This window comes from Diabrotica virgifera, chromosome 5, assembly GCF_917563875.1.
Source record: "Diabrotica virgifera virgifera chromosome 5, PGI_DIABVI_V3a".
Taxonomy (NCBI): domain Eukaryota; kingdom Metazoa; phylum Arthropoda; class Insecta; order Coleoptera; family Chrysomelidae; genus Diabrotica; species Diabrotica virgifera.
Genome location: NC_065447.1, coordinates 169,309,687 through 169,324,068, shown reverse-complemented (window position 1 = coordinate 169,324,068; position 14,382 = coordinate 169,309,687). Strand labels below are relative to the sequence as shown.

General features: G+C 32.2%; 1 protein-coding gene across 3 annotated transcripts in view; it reads right to left on the bottom strand.

Annotated features, from left to right (window-relative positions):
* Positions 1 to 14,382, bottom strand: part of LOC114344733 (gastrula zinc finger protein XlCGF57.1-like) — a 61,045-nt gene that overhangs the window by 33,123 nt on the left and 13,540 nt on the right. Inside the window, exon 2 of one of the 3 annotated variants that reach the window (XM_028295556.2) lies at positions 1,974 to 5,391. The exons of the other annotated variants lie outside the window; for them this stretch is intronic. Coding sequence (XP_028151357.1) covers positions 3,371 to 5,391 — 2,021 coding nt within the window. The 3' untranslated portion in view covers positions 1,974 to 3,370. Of the gene's footprint in view, positions 1 to 1,973; positions 5,392 to 14,382 lie in introns of those variants that run through there. 3 annotated transcript variants of the gene reach the window in all.

Sequence of the window (14,382 nt, the reverse complement as noted above, 5' to 3'; positions counted from 1 at the left end):
TTTTTATTTACTTCTGGTAAATAGCCACACAATAAGAGATGAGTAAAAAAAGAAAATTCAAAATATATAATATGGTGTAATTAAGACAAAGAGGCCAAAAAAGAGTTTTGAATAATGCTGCTTCCTCATCTAGAATGTAAGTTTTTTCGCAGTGCCAACTTTGGCAACACAAGATCTGTTATTTCGAATTTTATTATTTCCATCCTATGTTCCATCCCTTTAACTTTACTATAGAGTTCTTCTTTTTCCTGTGTCAAATCCTACTTCATTTGGGTGATCTCCTCGGTTGTACTTAACATTTCTGCTCTATTCTTCTGTATCTCTATTTTGGTGTCCTTTGTGCCCTCTCTCATTTCCCTGATGTTCTTAATTTCCATTCTTATTTCTGCCATATCCTCCTGTAGGTATCTTTTAAATTCCCATATTTGTTTGATTTTATCCATATTGAATTCTAGTTGCTTAGCTTTTACTGTTTGTTGAGGTGATCTGACCACTATCTTACGTGCTCTCAAAATTTCTTGCTCCTCTTGGGATAAATTATGCTCAATCCTGCCGCTCTTCATGGGCTAGTAAAATAAAAGAAACACCGACATAAATGAACGCCTCGGTTTATTTAGCCGGACCTGTATTAAGTTTATTTAAAATGTTTATCTACAGTTTTGTTCACTATGAAAGAGATAATGACATCTGCTCCAGTCTATCTATCGGAAGCGATGGCTTTCTTTTGCATTTTATTTGTTTGAAATAACACTATTAGCTTTCACAAACTATGTGGTAATGTTATTTAAATAAAATAATTATATTTTTATTATATTTAAGTATTTTAAATGTGTGGTCGGCTTTAACAAATAAGTACAGAAACCAGTATTTGTTGTCTTATTATCTTAAACTTAAGCGATGGTTTCTTATTGCAAAATTATAATATATGTTTACTGTCCAAATGACAAAAATATTTATTGGACTTTAATATACAGTGAGGACATTTGAGTTAGAATAAATTCATTTTCTCAAGAATGGGCGACTCTGGAGATAAATCCAGAAACAAGTCGATTTTTATTTTTAAATTATAATTTTTTAGCATATACATATATCATACTAGTGACGTCATCCATCTGGGCGTGACGACGTAATTGATGATTTTTTAAATGATAATAGGGGACGTGCGATAGCTCATTCAAAAGGTTATTCAATTCTCTATTCACTAATATAAACATTAACACAATTATTTATACAGGTTGCCCAAAAATTTTTTTGTTGAATTAAATTGATTGAGACAAAAAGAAGAATGTACGTAATTTATTTAATGCAAAGTACATTTTACTGCTGTCAGAAAACAGAAAACCAGTCTCAGCATCCGTATGTCTTGCAAATTGTAGAAGCCTCGGAGGTGTAACCAAAGAAGGTTCCCATTGTTTTCAGTCTGGTGGGATGTAGAGTAACATTATGTTGTTTGATATGCCATTAGAGTGAAAACTTAGTCTTTTGCTAGCAGTTGCCGCTAGGGCATCTATGCCTTTTCGTTCGTTGCAATCCGGGACTGCACGCCAGGGCTTGTTTTGGTTTTGTCAGAGAGAGAGCATATGTGCCTCCTGATTAGATACTAATAAGTTTCGAAACCGGTAGAGGTGCTTGCTGCACTCTCTGATTGGACTAGAATATGGTGCAGCTGTATTTTCGTTTTGCAACGAAATTGAAAATGGTTATTCATTAAAAAAATATATTAATTTGAAAAATAAACACTGCTTTTCGCTTAAATTAAATGTTCAAAAGCTAAGGGGCAGGTGGGTGGCAGCTTTAATATTGAATTTAAGCGAAAAACAATATTTATTTATCAAATACACTTTTTCCTGTTTTCGAACAACAGTAAAATATATTTCGAATTAAATAAATTATTTACATTCTCTTTTGTCTCAATTAATTTAATTCAAAAAATAATTTTTTTGGACAACCTGTATAAATAATTGTCTTAATGTTTATATTAGTTATTAGTTAATAGAACATTAAATAACCTTTCCAATGAGCTATCACACGAGCCCCAATATCATTTAAAAAATCATTCATTACGTCATCACGCCCAGATGGATGACGTCACTATACTTTGTTTCACTTTAAGAATAGAACGTTACGCTAACAGAGATCAGTGATGCCAAACCACTCGCACATGGGTGGATACTCGGCTGCCGATATACGATTCATTTTAGTCAGTAAGGCGTCGCAACGGCGCGCTTCTATCGTTCATAAGAAATACATGTGGTTAACTCCGCAATGTTTTATTCTTAACGTGAAACGCTCTATAGTACGATATATATGCCAAAAAATTATAACTTTAAAACTAAAAATAGACCGCTTTCGGGATTTACCTCCAGAGTCGTCCATTCTCGACAAAATAAATTTATTCCAACTCAAACGTCCTTACTGTGTATGTATCACCAATATATTATAAATAACATAGTTTTTTTATTTTCCTCCATATGTAACTATATAATGTACCCAAACGTTGATTTTTGAATACTTATTTTTCAATGTTAAATCCCAACTCTCCAATATATTTCTAAGTTTATTCATATAAGACTTACATTATGTACTAATTAAGAAGCTAATTAAATATCTATCTACCGCACACAAAAAACTTATTTTAATCACTTGGTTTTATATCGGATATATTAGTTTCTGATATTTATACTAACGCCCATAATATGTAAAATGATCGTAAATTGGTTAAATCTTACTTTAAATGCTTTAAAATATTTTCACTTGACGCTTCCAAACTTATATTTGCACTTTCACCGCATTTAAAACAATTGAACTGTTTTTGCCCAATTTCAAAAATTGTTAATTTGTAGCACTACTTTGACTTACCGCCAGAGTAACACACTACTCTAAAATAATTCATTTATTTATACAGTCAAACCCGCTTAATAGAATAGCCTTCGTGCCAAGCAAACGTATTCATATAACCGAGATATTTTAATAACTGATCATTTGTGGCTAGTAGAAACGTTTCGAGACCTCAAATTTTTATGCCTTAAACTGGGATATTCCTATAACCGGTATTCTAATAAGCGGATTCTACTGTATTTAGGTTTATATTTTTATATCACATTCAAATGTTTTTTAACCAGTATACAATCTCACCCATAATATGTAAAATGACCGTAAATTGGTTAAATCTTACTTTAAATGTGTAGAATATTTTCAGTTGACACTTCCAAACTTGTATTTGCACTTTCAAGTAGGTAATTTAAAACAATTTAACTGTTTATGCCCTATTTCAAATATTTCATTCGGAGCACTACTTTCACTTACTGCCACGGTAATTCATTCTTTCCAATAATTCATTTGTTTATATTTTGCCACATTCAAATGGTTATTAACCAGTATGCAATCTCATATGAGATTTTAAAACTTGTTTTGTTGAAAACTTTTTGGTGCAAATTTCACATTCAAATGGTTTTTCACCAGTATGCACTCTCATATGCGTTTTTAAATATAGTTTCATTGAAAACTGTTTGGAGCAAATTTCACATTCAAATGGTTTTTCACCTGTATGCACACTCATATGGGACTTTAAATATAGTTTCTTTGAAAATTGTTTGGAGCAAATTTCACATTCAAATGGTTTTTCACGTTTTTCACCAGTATGCAGTCTCATATGCAATTTTAAAGCTTGTTTCGTTGAGAACTGTTTTGTGCAAATTTCGCATTTAAATGGTTTTTTACCAGTATGCACTCTCATATGTGATTTTAAATAAAAATATATTGGGAACTGTTTGGTGCAAATTCCACACTTAAATGATTTTTCATCAAAATGCAATTTCGTATGTATTCTTAAATAACTCTTTGTTGAAAACTGTTTGTTGCAAATTTCACATTTAAAAGGTTTTTCATCAGTATGCACTCTCATATGTTGTTTTAAATACCCTTTCATCGAAAACTGTTTGGTGCATATTTCACATTTAAATGATTTTTCATCAGTCTGCAATTTCATTTCACCAGTATGCACTCGCATATGCCTTTTTAAAACTTGTTTCGTTGAAAGATGTTTATTACAAATTTCACATTCAAATGCACTAATATGCACTTTCATATGTCTTTTTACATAATCTTTTGTTGAAAATGGTTTGTTGCAAATTTTACATTTAAATGATTCATTAATATGCAATTTCATATGTACTCTTAAATAATTCTTTGCTGAAAACTGTTTGGTGCAAATGTGACATTCAAATGGTTTTTCGCCAGAGTGCGATTGCATATGTATTTTTAAATAACACTTTGTTGAAAATTGTTTGGTGCAAATTTCGCATTCAAATAATGATTTTTCACCAGTCTGCAATATTATTTCACCAGTATGCAGTCTCATATGCGATTTTAAAACTTGTTTTGTTGAGAACTGTTTGGTGCATATTTCACATTTAAATGGTTTTGGTTTTATACCAGCATGCACTCTCATATGCGATTTTAAATAAAAATATATTGAGAACTGTTTGGTGCAAATTCCACATTTAAATGGTTTTTCACCAGAATGCAATTGCATATGTGTTCCTAAATAACCCCTTGTTGAAAACTGTTTGGTACAAATATGACATTTAAATAGTTTTTCACCAGTATGTACTTTAGTAGTATGCACTCTCATATGTATTTCTAAATATCTTTTCATTGAAAACTGTTTGGTGCAAATTTCACATTTAAATGGTTTTTCACCAGTATGCACTGTCATGTGCCGCTGTAGAACTTGTTTCGTTGAAAGCCGTTTAGTGCAAATTTCACATTCAAACAAAGGTTTTTCACCAGTATGCACATTCATGTGTGATTTTAAAAGTCGTTTTGTTGAAAATTGTTTCGTGCAAATTTCACAGCCAAATGGTTTTTCACCGGTATGCACTCTCATATGCGATTTTAACACTTGTTTCGTTGAAAACTTTTTGGTGCAAATTTCACATTCAAATGGTTTTTCACCAGTATGCACTCTCATATGCGTTTTTAATGACCCTTTCATCGAAAACTGTTTGGTGCAAATTTCACATTTAAATATATTCTCACCAGTATGCACTGTCATATGCCGTTGTAGAGCTTGTTTACTTGAGAGCCGTCTAGTGCAACTTTCACATTCAAATGGTTTCTTATCAGTATGCACTTTCATATGTTTTTTTAAATATTTGTTTGTTGAAAATTGTTTGGTGCAAATTTCACATGCAAAACATTTTTCCGCAGTGTGTGCTGACATGTGTTCCAGACGATAATTGTTTGGAAATGTTTTTTTGCAAATAATACATATAAAATGTTGTCCTTCAGTGTTCACATCAGTTATATATTGGTTTAAATTACTGTCACTTCTATCATGATTTGTAAATAGGCTAGTGACACCAGTTTTCATATCTTTACAGGAGAAACCTAAAATTACAATCATCTGTTAAATCGATAAAATGGAAGTAATGGATAATTTGAGAAGTCAAATATAGGCTGGGTTGAAGAAATATGTTTGTGTAGGTCATATTAGAGTAAAGTGACCACACATCCTGATTTTAGCAGGACAGTCCCGCTCTTTGGTGGAGTGTCCCGCGACCCGTTGATTTCTAAAACTGTCCCGATTTTTAGAAAATATCGGCATTTCTTATTTTAAATAATGTAGGTACTGTAAAATATATGACAATAGGTATTATGGAGAATATAAATATGTAAATAAAACATATATACAGGGCGTAACAAAAATACAGGTCATAAATTAAAGTTCATATTCTAGGACCAAAAATAGTTCGAATGAACCTAACTTACCTTAGTACAAATATGCACATAAAAAAAGTTACAGCCCTTTGAAGTTACAAAATGAAAATCGATTTTCTCGAATATATCGAAAACTATTAGAGAATTTTTATTGAAAATTCACATGTGGCATTATTATGGCAGGAACATCTTAAAGAAAAATTATTGTAAAATTTGTGCACCCCTAAAAATTTTATGGGGTTTTGTTCCCTTAAACCCCCCCCCCCCAAACTTTTGTGTACGTGCCAATTAAGTTATTATTTTGGTACCATTAGTTAAATTCAATATTTTCAAAACTTTTCTGCCTCCTAGTATTTTTTCGATAAGGCAGTTTTTAACGAGATGCGGCTTCTTTTTTAATATGTTTACATAAAAAATTTATGGGGGTTTTGTGCCTTTAAACCTCCCAAATGTTCGTGTACGTTCCAATTAAACTATTACTGCGGTACCATTAGTTAAACACAGTGTTTTTAAAACTTTTTTGGCTCTTTTTATTTTTTCGATAAGGCACCTTTTATCGAGATGTGGCTCCTTTTTTAATACGGTTCTAAATATACCTAAAAATGTAAATCATAAATAAATTTTCATATTATTACAAAGTCTCCATAATCGTACTTAACCATATACAAATATGTGGTGGAATTGACAAATATTCAAAATATCTCGATAAAAACTGACTTTTCGAAAACGCACTAAGAGGCAAAAAAGTTTTTAAAACATTCTGTTTAACTAATGGTACCTACTACAATAATAATTAAATTGGAGCGTGCACAAAAGTTTGGGGGGATTTAAAGGAACAAAATCCCAATAAAATTTTTAAGGAGTGTCCAAATTTCACTATAATTTTTTCTTAAGATACTACTGCCAAAATATTGCCACAAGTCCATTTTCAATAAAAAATCTCTAATAGTTTTCGATATATTGCCGATAAAGGGCTGTAACTTTTTTATGTGCACATTTGTACTAAGGTAAGTTAGGTTCAATCGAACTATTTTTGGTCCCAAAATATGTGATTAAATTTATGACCTGTATTTTTGTTACACCCTGTATATAAGAACACATAAAATGATTGAAGAGCATTAGGCAATGCACTAAGTTAGATTTACTCATAATATGGTGTGATTAATGCAATGTTAAATATTCGGTCTCACATGGTGAAAAAAACAATATTACTAAACATCTAGCGACAAAGAGGCACAAAAAAGTTTTGAATAATGCTGCTTCCTCATCTGAAATGTAACAGTTTTTTCGCAGTGCCACCTTTGGCAATACGAAAACTGGAAGTAATTACACACAAATGCAGCCTGAAATTCCCACAAAAAAAAAATGGTTTCATACTGTATGAAACTGTGAAAAGATGGGAAGAAGGGCCAGGATGTAGACTTGCCAAGGTAACATTAAGGAACCTTGGGAAGTCAGTATCAGAAAAGTACTTAAGAATGACCAGGAAAAACCTACGCTTGACAGTTGGTTTTTTAACTGGCCATTGTCAACTGAGAAAACACATCCACACACTGGGGCTAGTAGACACATCTCTGTGCAGGAGGTGTGAACGAGATGACAAAACTGTCGAGCATGTCCTATGTGAATGTCCGGAGTTATCGTCAATACGAGAGTATGCGTTCGGCGAGCCTTGGCCTACACCTGCCGACATAGGGGAGATATGTCCCCTGGTGATTTGTCCGCCTTCCTGGAAATGGCAGGATGGATAATGAACTAAGGACGACAACCACCTGGGGGGATGCACAATGCGTCAATTGTGGTTTAAGTGCTGTGGGACTTGACTCACCCTCCCTACTCTACAGATACAGATGTATCAAATCGCCATTTTATAAGGGTATATATTGAGATGTAATCACGATCTTACCCCCCTTCATATTGTAACAAAATAATTAATTACCGACGGCAAGTAACAGCTCCAAACAGTTCCCTCTCGATACAGACAGATATTCACGGAAGAATCTAGATGGAACACGTGGCGTGGGGAGTGGGGTGTTAGAGAAAAGACAGGAGGGACGCTTCGAATACTAGTGAAATAGAGTTGGTCGGATCCGTTTTTCTGGAACTTTCTCGAATAACATATTTTATATATAAACGGAGAGTGATGTTATTTCAAGTCAGATAAAGATAGAATTCCGATCTGTAAAAATCGTATAAATAAATGTAGTCGTACATTAAACACGAATTGAGCTCGCTACAATATGCAGGGGCCTAACAGAGGCCCCCCGCAGCATGAAGCTTGCGGGGGTCCCCAATCGATCAGGGGCGCCATCTTGTCGTCTGATATTATGTAAAAATCTGTTATTGTTATATTATTTTACGTTGTGTGTTTAAATTTAAAAGCGTAAATCTTTAAATAGGCGTATTCGGCAAGTGAATCATCTCATATCTAGAAACTTAATCTTTTCCGGTCTCCCGAACTTTTATGGTTACGACAATAAACTATACTGCTATGTATGTGACTATTGAAAGATTTGAGAATTGCAATTTGCCGAATTTTAGAACAATATCTCTAAATCTAGAAATGGGTTTTCACTTTAATCTTTTCCTATGTTTAGTATTTCGATACAATTATCCAGAGGCGTAACAGAGGCCCCCGCTGCATGAAGCTTACAGGGGGGCCAATATGTCAGGGATCCCATCTTGTCGTCTAATATAAATATGTAAAAATGTGTTGTTATATTATTCGCATACATACGTTTTTTAAGCAGTGCAGTTACTGTATTGAAAATAAAGTTGCCCATCCGAATTAATAAAATTGTAGATATATTCGCTGATAGTAGTGCACGAAGAAAGTTGTTCATCTCATAGAATAATACTATGTACTAGTGTAATGATTTAGTAATTTGTGTTCTACTTTATTCTATACCAATAAAGATGAAAAATGTAAGTCGTCATAAACAATGCATGAATACACCAATAGCTCAGTAAATGACAGTTTTGGAGTGAAATTATCAGCGTCACGACGGACGTATTTGCTTGACAATTTGGATTTAGGTTCTAGTTACACTCCACTTCAAAGTTGGACTTACGCCCTTGGATGTTTTTACTTCGGGGGTTGACACCCCTTCTTGGTGTGAAAAACATACGTTTAAACTAAGTCCGAAAATGTATAAATTGACTAATTATAAGCAACTTTTGTTCTATATAGTTTCTTTATTATCTATGTTAATACACTGCGATGCAAACAAATGGATCCATTAAAAATTTGGTCATTTTTGAAGTTTCGAAATTCCTAAACCTGCTGTTCGATTTAAGTGATTTTTTTACCACTTTATAGCCTTATTCATTGACAATATCGCTGTAATAATATTGTTGCTAGACAGTCAAACTGTCATTATATAATCAAACTGTGTTTTTTTCTCAAAGTTCGCATCACCTTGTGGACTATTCTAGCACTTATACAATACTGAAATTAAAACCTAACTATAGCATCAGGTTTCCTTAACATTTTGTCTTTCGATTCATTCGCTTATGTTGGATAATAAAAAAGTTAGGTACTTTAACAACTGGCCATATTCGTCATCAGTACAGGGTTTTTTTGAAATAAGTGCGGCAAACTTTAAGGGGTAATTTTACACATGAAAATAATGACAGTTTGCTTTATAATCATAATGTCTGCAAACGCTTCGTTTCCGAGATACGGGATGTTCAATATTTTTTTACAAACTGACAATTTATTTATTGCTTTAAAACCAGTTGAGATATGCAAATCAAGTTTGGTGGGTTTTAAGACGTAGTTATTGCACATTTTTTGACATACAATTAAGAATTTTATATTCACCATTGGCGTGCGTACTGGTAATATTATGGGTCATAATACCCGTTTGCGCGCCAATGGTGAATATAAAATTCTTAACTGTATGTCAAAAAATGTGCAATAACTATGACTTAAAACCCACCAAATTTGATTTGCATATCTCAACTGGTTTTAAAGCAATAAATAAATCGTCAGTTTGTAAAAAATATTGAACATCCCGTATCTCGGAATCGAAGCGTTTGCGGACATTATGATTATAAAGCAAATTTTGATTATTTTCTCATGTAAAATTACCCCCTAAAGTTTGTCACACTTATTTAGAAACACCCTGTACTGATGACGAACATAGCCAGTTGTTAAAGTACCTAACTTTTTCATTATCCAATATAAGCGAATGAATCGAAAGACAAAATGTTAAGAAAACCTGGGCTATAGTTAGGTTTTAATTTCAGTATTTTATAAATGCTAGAATAGTCCACAGGGTGATGCGAACTTTGAGAAAAAGGCACAGTTTGATTCGTACACCCGGTATACAATGACAGTTTGACTGTCTAGGAACAATATTATTACAGCGATATTGTCAATGAATAAGGCTATAACGTGGTAAAAAAATCACTTAAATCGGACAACAGGTTTAGGAAATTCGAGATATCAAAAATTACCAAATTTTTAGTGGATCGATTTTTTTGCACCTGAGTGTACTTTTCAAGTCATTTGCGAGTGAAAATGTTTATTTTTCAACAAAATATCCACGTTCTCAGACAGGTTTTTCGCAAATAACTCATAAATAAGTATTTTATCGAATTAAATATTAGATATCGAAAAAATATTTGTGCAAACATGTAGCTTATAAGATACAAAAAATGGTGTAACCTACTTAATCATGAAGTCTACCGACACATTAAAAGCACAGTTGAAGCTCATGAAAAATTATTCTTATTCGTCCAATTCCAAACCGAATATTTCAACCTGAAATTACCAAAAATGAACAACTTTTCGGGAAAAACTCATTAAAACTTTTTTTAAATGTTTCAAAAAAAGCTTTATTTTTATTTTTTATAAGAGTTTCTAGCACCAAAACTATACGAGTTACGCTCAAACTAAAGTTGGCACTTTTTTTGGTAAAAAAATCGTGAAAATCTCCCCCTATTTCGCACCCCAAATAAAATTGATCGTCAGCTTTACCATTGACTTTAAATATTTAATGTTTATATGAACTGTAATTTTAGTCCTGTCGCCAGGGGGGGTACAACGGCCTCGTTAATTCAGATGGACTTAACCAAGTTTTTTTTATGTATTTTGACCCGTAGAACACGAATTTTTTGGGTAACAGTTGATCCGGATGTCGATAAGATTGTTATAGACCAAGAACTTGAGGAATCAAATAACAGCGATTTTTGGCAAAACAATACAATATTTTGTATTTTTTGGGTCATTTTAAGCAAAAAATATTTCTACAAGTTTTTTAGTAGGATGCACAGTTTTCGAGATAAACGCGGTTGAACTTTCAAAAAATCGAAAAACTGCAATTTTTAAACCCGAATAACTTTTGATTAAAAAATAAAATAGCAATTCTGCTTAGCGCCTTTGAAAGTTCAAGTCATATTATGTCGGTTTTGATTATTTGCATTGCTAAAAATTTATTGTGTTATTGTTAAACAAAGCTACAAACAACTAGTGCGTGAGTGATGTTTCTATGATTTCTCATTTAAAATCGAACGAATAGGTAGAATAGGTACTAGTGCAATCAAGACTATTTCTACGTTACATGCGTTAAAACGCATGTAAAAGCACGGGAAACCGTACGTGTTTATAGCTTTGTTAAACAATAAAAAAATAAATTTTTACCAATGCAAATAATCAAAATCGATATAATTTGACTTAAACTTTCAAATGCGGTAAGCAGACTTGCTATTTTATTTTTTAATCAAAAGTTATTCGGGTTCAAAAATTGCAATTTTTCGATTTTTTTAAAGTTCAACCGCGTTTATCTCGAAAACTGTGCATCCTACGAAAAAACTTGTAGAAATATTTTTTACTTAAAATGGCCCAAAAAATACAAAATATTGTTTTGTTTTGCCAAAAATCGCTGTTATTTGATTCCTCAAGTTCTTGGTCTATAACAATCTTATCGACATCCGGATCAACTGTTACCCAAAAAATTCGTGTTCTACGGGTCAAAATACATAAAAAAAACTTGAGTAAGTCCATCTGAATTAACGAGGCCGTTGTACCCCCCCTGGCGACAGGACTATTTTGACCGGTTCGAAGTTCTTATTTTTGAAAAAATTTGGTTTCATAGTAAAAAGAGTTTTTTTTTTATTTCGAAAAAATGCCTTTTTTTTCAAAATAACCTAAAAAGTATTAGTGATACGAAAAATCTCAAAGAGTAAAGAAATGTAGGTTTTGCTTTTATAAATATTTTGGCTTTATTTTGTTTTTCTGTAAGACAAAAATTGGTTGATATGGCTGTTTAAAAGTTGCATATACTCGTGATTAGTGACTCGTTCAAGCCCTTTAAATTAGAACTCTTTCAAAAATAAGCACTTTGAACCGGTGAAACTTACAGGTCATATAAAAAAGTTAAGTTATTTTTAAAGCGATAATTAGTTTCATTTGGGGTGCTAAATAGGGGGAGATTTTCACAATTTTTTTACCCAAAAATGGGACTAACTGTATTTTGAACGTAACTGGCTTAGTTTTGATGCTACAAACTTTTGTAAAAAATAAAAATAAAGCTTTTTTAAACACTTTAAAAAAAGTTCTTATGAGTTTTCCCCGAAAAGTATTTAATTTTTTGGTTATTTCACGTTGAAATATTCGATTTGGAATTTGACGGGCTACAACTTTTCTTTTACTGAATTGATAGACTTCATTTTTGTTTCATTTTTTATAAGCTACATTTTTGCTAACAATATTCTTTTCAATCAAATACTTACTCTTTGAACTATTTGCGAACAATCGCCTAAAAACGTGTTTTTTTTGTTGAACAAACATTTTTACTCATAAATAACTCGGAAAGTCTTGAGTTAACCACTTTGGTGGTGACACTGAAAATTACACGGTATCGCCATATTTTACGTTCATTTATTGGGCTGTAACACATATAAGTATTTTTTATACATGTCGCATTTAGTAACTTTTTAAAGGGACCCCACTGACAATATGTACAGTTTAGGTCTCACGGAGTCACCTAACTGTAAGTGTGGAAAAGAAGGTGAACTACTACACATATTCTCCTTGAATGTTTCCACGAATCAGTAAATATAAACAAATTTTATAATAATCTTAATACACTGCACGTCAGAGAAAACGGGTGGTCCACAAAATGGCTCATTTTTGATGTCTTGTATTTCCTAAACTTTCGAATCTCCTAAACCAGTTGTCCGATTTAAGTGATTTTTTTAATACGTTATAGCCTTATTCTTTAACAATATCGCTGTAATAATATTGTTGCTAGACAGGTAAATTGTCATTGTATACCGGGTGTACCAATCAAACTGAGTTTTTTTCTAAAAGTTCACCACACCCTGTGGAATGTTCTAGCATTTATAGAATACTGAACTTAAAACCCAACTTTAGCCTCAGGTTTTCTTAACATTCTGTTTTTTGATTCATTCGCTTATGTTTTTTTTCGTGGAATTATGGCTTTGGTGAGAATGGCAATTAGCCAGACTATGTTAGATTGAATAATTAATTTGTGTAAAATGTTTCATAGTATCAAACTTGAGCATGATGTATTTATTTGTTTTGCTAGTAATATGTATCTAGCACTAGTAAAGTGTTTAATTTTTTTTTCACAACGCTAGGGCATCAACCCGGTTCAACACCTCGGAGGTTTCAGCCATCTTTGTGTGTTTTTTTTAAATTTTTTTTTATTTATTTCTTTATTTTTTATTTTTTTTATTGGTTTATTAATTTTTTTTTTTGTAATCACCTTTTTATCATATAATGCTTTACATTTAGTTTCTTTCGCAGAATTGCTTACAAAATTGGTTAGTAATTTTATAATTTTAGTTTACATTTATGATGTGTTGATGAAGTACATAAAGGATATCATTATTTCTTGAAAAAATAATACAATTTAGGTCTATTGGAAGGTTTATCTTGTAGTGAAAGTTTTTATACAGTTTATTCATGTTTACATTATTTATTGGACATTCAAGTAAAACATGTACCAATGTACCCATTTTACCACAACTACAAAGTGGATCGTCTGTAATTTTCGTTTTGTGCTTATAATAAGGTGTTAGTGCATGGTTAGCACGTATTCAATTTATTGTGGCGACAAAGTTTCTGTTATTTTGTGAATGGTATTTTGTGTATGGTATTTTGTGAAACCATGGTTTTCTGGGGATTCTTTGCTGGTGTTTACAAAAGTTTGTTCCGGTTGTTGATGCACTGATTTAGTTCTTATCCTGATGTTGGGGCTGTTTTTGCTAAGGCACCACCATTTCATTACCTGTTATACCTGCGTGTCCCTTTACCCATAGATATATGACAACTTTATTCTTGATGTATATCTCATTATGTAAATACAGGATTTTTGCTTCATTATGATTAACTGACCTATTTATTTTTACATTTTAAAGTTTACCTACTGCACTTTTGCTGTCCGTACATATTATGAATTTGTCGCGGTTAGAGCCGAGTATGTATTTCATAGCTTGCACTATTGCTGTTAATTTTGCAGTGCATATGGAAGCTTCCTTTGGTAAAATAAATTTTTTGTCAGTATTTCCTCAAAGTGGTAAAAGGCACAACTGGTATATTCTTTTGACTTTGATCCATCAGTGAATATAGAATCATAGTTTGGCCAGTATTTGTTTTTTGTTTCGTTTAACTTTGTTTGATTGATACTT